The 7,977-nt window shown below is 43.7% G+C and overlaps 1 protein-coding gene across 3 annotated transcripts in view; it reads left to right on the plus strand.

The window, feature by feature from the left end:
* LOC309584553 (kinesin-like protein KIF2A) overlaps positions 1 to 7,620 on the plus strand; it is a gene marked incomplete at its 3' end in the record, with an annotated part of 197,276 nt that extends 189,656 nt beyond the window's left edge. For all 3 annotated transcript variants that reach the window (XM_082300600.1, XM_082300601.1, XM_082300602.1), the window contains 2 exons: positions 5,232 to 5,367; positions 7,535 to 7,620. In XM_082300600.1, the coding sequence (XP_082156726.1) occupies positions 5,232 to 5,367; positions 7,535 to 7,620 (222 nt within the window). The remainder of the gene's footprint in view (positions 1 to 5,231; positions 5,368 to 7,534) is intronic.
* Positions 7,621 to 7,977: the final 357 nt, after the last annotated feature.

The following is a 7,977-nucleotide window of genomic DNA, read 5'->3' on the forward strand; positions in this document are numbered from 1 at the left end:
CTCCCGTGCCTCTTCCTGGCTAGAGGCAGGGCCCCTCTAGGCCTGGTTATCATTCTTTCCCTGGGCGTGCATGCTCGAGGTCCCTTCAAGGGGATCTGACATATCCTCCTTTCTGTAATACCTGGCAGCTCAGTCTCGGGAGGCTGAGGCTACTTTCACCTTAGCGGAACTCCCTCGGTTAGTGCCTCCCTCCTTCAGTTCATGCACCTGTGCTGCCAGGACAGAGGTGGGTTTCCCATCCCACCTTCTCACATCTTCCCCATGCTCACACAGGAAAAACCACAGCTCAGCTCGTGGGGTGTACCCTCTCTCTCTAGCCGGGGGAGGTCAGGCTCTGACTTGGGGATCTGTGACTTGCACTGGTGCCACACTGATCTTCCTCATCTCCTCCCTCATCTCCTTCATCTCCTCTTTGAGGTCTTTGACCACAGCAGAGACATGAGCTTTCAGCGGACCATTGACCATCCTGTCATAATTCCTGAGCTTGTTGGCGACAGAGCCCACTGTTTCTCGGGTATTGTCAGTATCAGTTGTTGCAATGAAGGTGGTGTATTGCGATGGCCCTAGCTTTGCCAGGTTCCACATCATCTGTCCTGTACACTTGACCTTGTCAGGGTCATTATCATGCTGTCCATCCCTCCCAAAGAGTACCTCTAATACTGCCACCTCTCTTAGGTGCTGGATCCCTTCCTCAAGTGTCTTCCACTGCATTCTATGATGGTACTCCTGCATTCTTTCTTTGTGAATGAATCTTTCTCTCACACTCATTAAGAGCCGCTCCCAGAGAGAAAGGGGCCCTGGCTCCCTCACAGATATCTGGTCCACACCTGGGTCCTGGGTCAACGATCCCAGATACCTTGCCTCACCACTATCCAGTTGCACACCTGTGCCCATAAGGTCCCAAACCCGAAGCAGCCAGGTTGTATAAGGCTCACGCCCCCTTCGCACAATGTCTTTTTGCATACTACGGAGACTGTCATATGACAGGGACTCAGTGATGATTTCTGGCTCTGGCTGTCCTGCTGGTTGTGAGGGCCCTGGTTCCCCATCATCATTAACTGGTCGTACTGATTTGGTCTTATACTTCCTACTTTGCACAGGGCCGACTGCTGCTGGCTGTGGTTGTCCTTGTGCTTCAGCTGAAACCTGGACGGTTGTAACATCCGTGGGTTCCACTGCTGCACCATCGGACTCACCCTCTTTGGGGCAGGGAGAGGGTTTTTCACTAGCTGAGGAGGTGTATTCCCTCAGCACTTGGCATATCTCCTGTCGCACCTGGCCCATCTCCTGGCATATCTCCTGGCGCACCTGGCCCATCTCCTGGCACATCTCCTGGCACACCTGGCCCATCTCCTGGCAAATCTCCTGCATCCCCTTCACTAGTACTCCCACCCAGTTTGGGTAGTCCATTTCTGAGGTGGGCTGTTGGGTGGTATCAGGCTGCGGGGCAGGATCAGGCCGTGGGGCAGGATCTCTGGTGTCTGGGGCTGTGTCAGGCTCTGGGGCAGGATCAGGCTCTGGGGTAGGATCTCTAGTCTCTGGGGACAGTGTCTGGGTAGTTATCCAAGCCAGTCTCAACTTATTCCTGAGTGCTAAATAGAGTAGGCCTACCAGCAGCAGTTGGTTAGTACTCAGAGGGAATCTAAACCCTTCGAAAATTGGTGCGGTGGGCCCAAAGAACTGGTTGAGGGGTTGGGAGAAAACTTCTCCTGGTGTCATTTCCTCACAGAAGGTATCATTTTTAACAAAACCCCAAAAACATGCACTCAGTGTGTGATAGCCCTTTATCCATGTACCCACATTCTGGAGGAAGTTAAAAGCCCATGAATTCCTCAACTTCTCGACCCATAGTGCAAACTGGATAACACTAATGGTAGCCTTAGTCAGAGGACCCATGTTTAGGTAAGGAGCTGCAAAGGGGAAGAATATAGCCACGACCACCTGCCACCCGAACCAGGGTAAACTAGACCACAATAGTGCTGCCTAACAAGGTTCCAATATCCAGCACACAAAATTAAGTTATCCAGGAACTGTTATTCCTTTTTCACCTCTCTCTCTTAATGCCCTCAGGCCCCACAGTTGGGCGCCAAGATGTCTTGGTTTGAAAGACAGGTGTCTGCTAAGGAAGGCAGAAGCCCCCCTTGGAATGGCAGATGTAACCCCCTTCCTTCCGAGTTATTATAATTTTGAAATCAAGGGGCTTTTAGGCAAAGATATGGAAAATAGGAATAACAGTTCTTTACTATTATATATCTATATGTGTATAACCAGTCAAACAAACAACAATAACTATGGCAGTAACAGCAAACAATCACAAACCCAGTGCCAGCCTTCTCGGCTGTCAGGCCCTTTCCCCTCGGGTGCAGTTCCGGTCACAGCCAGCAGGGGCGCTGGTGGCTCGGGGTGAGCAGGGCAGGTGTGATGGTTCCCCCGCAGCTGAAGGGGGCGCTCCGGAGCGAGTTTGGGGAGCACGCAGCACTGCTGCCCTGGGATCCCGGGAAGGGATGGAACAAAAAAGCTTCACAAACCCCTGGGCAGCTGATCCCAGTGTCTGGCCAGACCCTCGGGAGCAGCAGGCTGGAATGGCAGGGACCAGCACAAATCCCAGGTGGCAGGCAAGGTGTATCCAGACAGGGAACCCCCCCGGAGGTCTGGGCAGGCAGGGTGAGCATGGCTACAACATAGCGAAGGCTCGAAGCAACGGCGGCGGCAGGGCAGCTACGGCCTGACTCCCAGTGGGGTGGGGAAGGTAGGCTTTGGGGTCCCAGGGCTTGTCCAGCAGAAGGAAAACAGCCAAAAATGCAGCCTCCCTCTCTGTCCGAACGCCGGACTGACCACACACCCAGGTGAAACAAAAAAGTAGCCAGCTCTTTTGTTTTTCTTAAATACCCAGCCATTTGTTCCCCTAGCAACATGTATGGGGAAAATTCCTTTAACAGAGAAAAAAAACCAGGAGAGCTCCTAAAACCCCAACAAGAGGAATCTCGTCTCCAGCGCTTGGAACACCTCCTCCCCTTCCTTCTTCACTGACCTTGGTGTTGAAGATGGGGCAGTCAATAGCTAACTCATGTAAGCACAGTTAACTATTGGGAGACAGCAAATGTTAGTTCAGACAGCAGGTCTTAATTACAAAACCTAAGAAACTGAATTCGCCTTAATCTTGTCAAGATAGAAGGGACAAAGACCATCTCAGAGACCGCTGAATCATTCCTCAAAGGACTACGCATGCCCAGGGAGAAAGGTAAAAAGTGCACTGTGAAGAAGACTACTGGCCTTCATCAGAAAGACCCCCGAGGAAGAGGAGAGGCCTCCCTCAGCACGACCACCAGAACACACAGCGCATGCGTGGCCCATATGCTAATGATATTAATGACTTCCGAGAAATAATTTGTATAAACACGCCTGTCCCAAGGAATGTGATGAATATTCATAATTTAACCCATAATACTGTGTTGTAGGGAGCACCGGTGTGTGTGTTTGGAGGAGCGATCCCCACACACCCGGCGCGCCAAATAAAGCAAATACCCACTTCTCTGTCTCTGAAGTATCTCCTGGCCCAGTTTCGGCATGATTCAGTTGTTTTCCCTCACGTTCTCACCTCTTCCTCTTCTCTAACTAGAATCCAAAATCTCGTGACTTTGCTTTGATTTTCTTCTTAAATATGTTATCACAGAGGCATTACCAACCTCTTTCATTGGCCCAGTTCTGGCCAGCAGCATGTCCATCTTCAGAGCCATCAGCCATTGGCTCTGCTGGACATGGTGGGAAGCTTCCAGCAGCTTCCTCACAGGAGCCATCTTTGTGGCTCCCCTGCTACCTAAAACCAGGCTGTGCCAAACAGTATCGAACAGTGGAATATTGATGTGTTCATGTAATACAGTAAGGATGCTAAATAACACATTTAACAACAGATGTAGATATTTAGTTATTTTGAAACATTAGCCCTGAAGTAAAGCATGCAGAAGTGTGAAAGTCATGCCTTATGCCATAGCTGTGTCCTAATACTTGCATCTTCTGGAGAGACAAACTGCATTAAGATGCTACTGCCTCTGTGTGTTCATCTGGCCTTATGCTGGAGATTACTGCTCCTCACAGCAGTCATTAGAAGAAAATGTGTCTGAAGCTCAGCTACTTTCATTTGCAGCATTACTTGTTATTTATGTCATGGGTAAAGATGGGTTGCATGAATACAAAATCTACAAGCTGTAACATGCAGAAGTTGTCTTCTGTCAGCTTTTTCCTGGAAGCTCTTGATTTTGGGATACAAAACATCCTATCCTAACAAAAATCTCTAAAATAGATTAACTTAATTAATTATACTCTAGACATCTTGATCTTCCTTTATTTCTTGAAGTTCACATTAGATGACATGAATCCTATCCCAATGTGAGAGCTCCATCTGTCCTGAAAGCCAACAAAACATATACAGGGTTTGGACTGTGCTTTCAATATTACTTGAACTACTGAGCACAGAGGGAAAGACTTAATTTTAGTATTTCAGGCTCAGCATGCATAGAACTGTCATCTACTTACTCTATTTTTAATCAAAGTATTTCCAACGAGATCAGTTCTTCTAATCACAGCTTTGCATGATTCTGTAAGCTTTAAGCTCCTGGTTACATTCTTCTTTGCTGCAAGACATTTTCTTTTTTTTTCCCCCCTCTTTTTTTTTCTTTAATTTGTAATATTCAGAGTGCAAAGATGCCCAAGATCTGCTTTAACCATCTTTTACAGTACTCTTATCTGTCTGGATAGTTAGCTCTTCTTTTATACAGTTTCTCTCAAAACTGGTTTTGAGTATGGACAGAATTATTTTGGCTCCTTGACTGTAATAATGACACAATAATGATTATTGTCAGTGGCAACCAGCCCATACTTAAAATTGACGTCTGGCTTCAAAGTTTGATACCTACCTAAGGGTACATAACCATGAAGTTCTTAATTTCTTAGTTTTACAACCATCTAAAGTTCTGAATTTGAAAAGAACTGGGGTAGCTGGGGTTTATCTGTTGCTGTTATGACCATTGGAGTAAAGAAACTATGTAGAAAACATAAAATTTTGCTAAATTAGGAATAAGGATTCATTTTAGGATTGAAATATAGTGAGGTGACTAGACAGTAAAAGTGTGGTCATCTTGAGAAAAGGAATAATTCAGCTCATTAATTGTCTTGAAACTTGCCTTGAAACTTTGTTAATGTATTTAGCTGAGGTTTTTTTAACTTTTACCTAGGAATCTATTAGATGGCTGGAAGATGAAAAAGCTCTTCTTGAGATGACAGAAGAAGTAGACTATGATGTGGATTCTTATGCTACCCAACTTGAAGCAATTCTAGAGCAAAAAATTGATATTCTGACCGAACTTAGAGGTAGATTGCTTTTAATCACTTTTGTGTTCATTTTCATATGCCATGAACACTTGCAGTAATAATGAGTAGAAAAAGAGTGTGGTTATGTTTTGGGGTCTTTTTTCACCTTATGCTGTCCTGTAATGTTCTGAGAAAGGAACATTTATTCAAGAACAAGTTCACATCTGTATTCAATCCATCCTAATTTAATGGAAGAGTCTGCTTTACCTCCAGAAAGTATAAACTTGATCCTGCAACTTTGGGTTGTTTCTTTTCGTTGTTCCAAAAGAATAAAGGAAAGAAAAAGAAAGCCTGCTGTTGTTTTTCAGTCTGTGCTTAAGAGTAATGTCAAGTTCTGAGTAGCATGGCTTTTATCCTACTTTTTTCCTTAGCAGCCTTTCTGTCAAAATTTTGTCAGCCTCTCTGTTGAAAAACCAACTGCAGATAATTTTTAGTTACCAAAATTGACTCTTCCATTTGTCTTCTAAAATCAGCATGTCAGCTTGGTACCTCATGGAGATTAATTTTTCATTTTAGTTTCTCTATGTATCTGTATTCCAGCGAACATGCTATACTGGTTTATTTTGGAGTTTTTTTATCTGTGTTAGAAAACTCTTTATAAGATAAAATCTTACATTTTACTCAGTCTGAGTATCTGCCGTAAGTTAGAATACATCAAGCAAATCAGATGAGGCCTGCTTGCTTTGTATGCATGTATTGGTACCAGTATACTTTAGCAAAGAATTAGATGTACATTCCTTTGCTTCGTATGGATGATGGCTTCCTCTTCAGGGAAAGACAATTTGAGACTGATGCCTTTTTGGGACTACCTAAAAACAGAAGCCAGACAAAATTAAGAGAATAAAAAGTGGATATATTTATTGAAGGGCCTTCAGGTACATTTAGGGCAGATGAAGCCCCCCCAGGGGCTACACGCAAAAATGGAGGACGGGTCACGGGTTTTCATACTTTTATAAGTTTGGTCCATTTGCATATTGGGGGTTAATCTTCCAATTACAGCTTCAGGTAATGAAGTCATTTACCCCAAGTTTGCTCCCCCCCAACTCACTTTTGTTTACATTTCTTGGGGCCTGAGACAGTAAGGTGTCCTTGATTCCTAGGCCTAAAGAGGAACTGTTTTGTCTGACCAAAATGGGAAAACAGTAGCTAACACTCTATATGGAGTTTAGAGTTATACACTAAAGAATTGCAGAATTACAAATATATGAAAAATATAAAAGCTAAAATTCTAAGGCATCCAGACAACTGCAGTGAAAAAACAGTTTAGGTGACTCCCTGTTCTTCCATAACTCATTAGATACTGCTTTTGAAACAAGATACTAGAGATAAAGGATATCTAAAAGATCTTTGCATCTTTACAAACAGCATGATACATATATAGCTTTACAGCAGGGAAGAACTGTTAAAGCTTCTTTCTCCCAGTAACTTTTCTGTTTTGCTCATGGCACATAATAGTCACCAAATATTTCAGCTTTTAGTCCTGTCACTTTGGGACTGACGTTTTTATGCTGTCAGTTTTGTTTCCTTCTTCCCATTCTTGGGCATATTACTGTGGAATGGAAGTGGAGGAGGACTATAAATAGGAAATGATAGCACTTCTTTTCTAGGGTTTCTCCTATTCTCATGCTAGCTATGATGAAAAAATTATTGATACATTTCTGTTTACTTCAAAAATTTAATCACAAATGCTTTTCAGATTCAAAGAAAAGTTTTTATCATAGAATCACATAATGGTTTGGGTTGGAAGGGACCTTAAAGATCATCTCATTCCCCTCCCTGCCATGGGCAGGGACTACTTCCACTAGACCAGGTTGCTCCAAGCCCTGTCCGACCTGGCCTTGAACACTTCCAGGGATGGATGGGGCAGCCACAGCTTCTCTGGTCAACCTGTGCCAGTATCTCACCACCCTCACAGGGAATAATTTCTTCCTAAGAAGAGACAGGGGTAGCATCTAAGAAGGGACTAAGTTACTAAGCAACTTGTTTGTATGGTAAGTATTAAATTTAAGCTTATCTCAATCCTCTTGTAGTTTGTATCTTCAGCTATTTTTGTGGAGGAATGTTCTTTGTTTTGAATTAGGGCCAGTATGTGGGGCATCAGGCCTTAGTTTCAGGATCTGTGTTGAGCATAGGCACATTAGTACTCATTCTCTCTTTTTCATTAAAGATAAAGTGAAGTCTTTCCGGGCAGCTCTACAAGAGGAGGAACAGGCCAGTAAACAGATCAACCCAAAAAGACCACATGCCCTTTGAAAGGGGGCCTCTGCTGCTAAAGGAATCTATGAACCTGTACTGCTATAGGACACATTTGTTACAAAACCCAGTGGTCGGAAGAGCTCAACTACTTGAAAGTGTAAAAATATTAGAAATGTCCTGTTTATTATTCATCTGAATTATATTTTCAGTTTTGTGTGAAATGCTCCTATGATGTCTACAAAATGCTTCTAGACCAGACAATACAACCATGCAGGGTTCAGATCTGTGAAGCACTTTGTTTAAAATATTTCATTTATTCAATTTGTAAATTTTATGCTTGGAAAATTTGCCATGTTTTTAATAATGAAGTAGATCTGTGACAATTGAAAAGTCACAGTATTTCCTTTTAACTAT

The sequence above is a fragment of the Coloeus monedula genome (genome assembly GCF_965178545.1).
Source record: "Coloeus monedula genome assembly, chromosome: W".
Classification (NCBI taxonomy): Eukaryota; Metazoa; Chordata; class Aves; order Passeriformes; family Corvidae; genus Coloeus; species Coloeus monedula.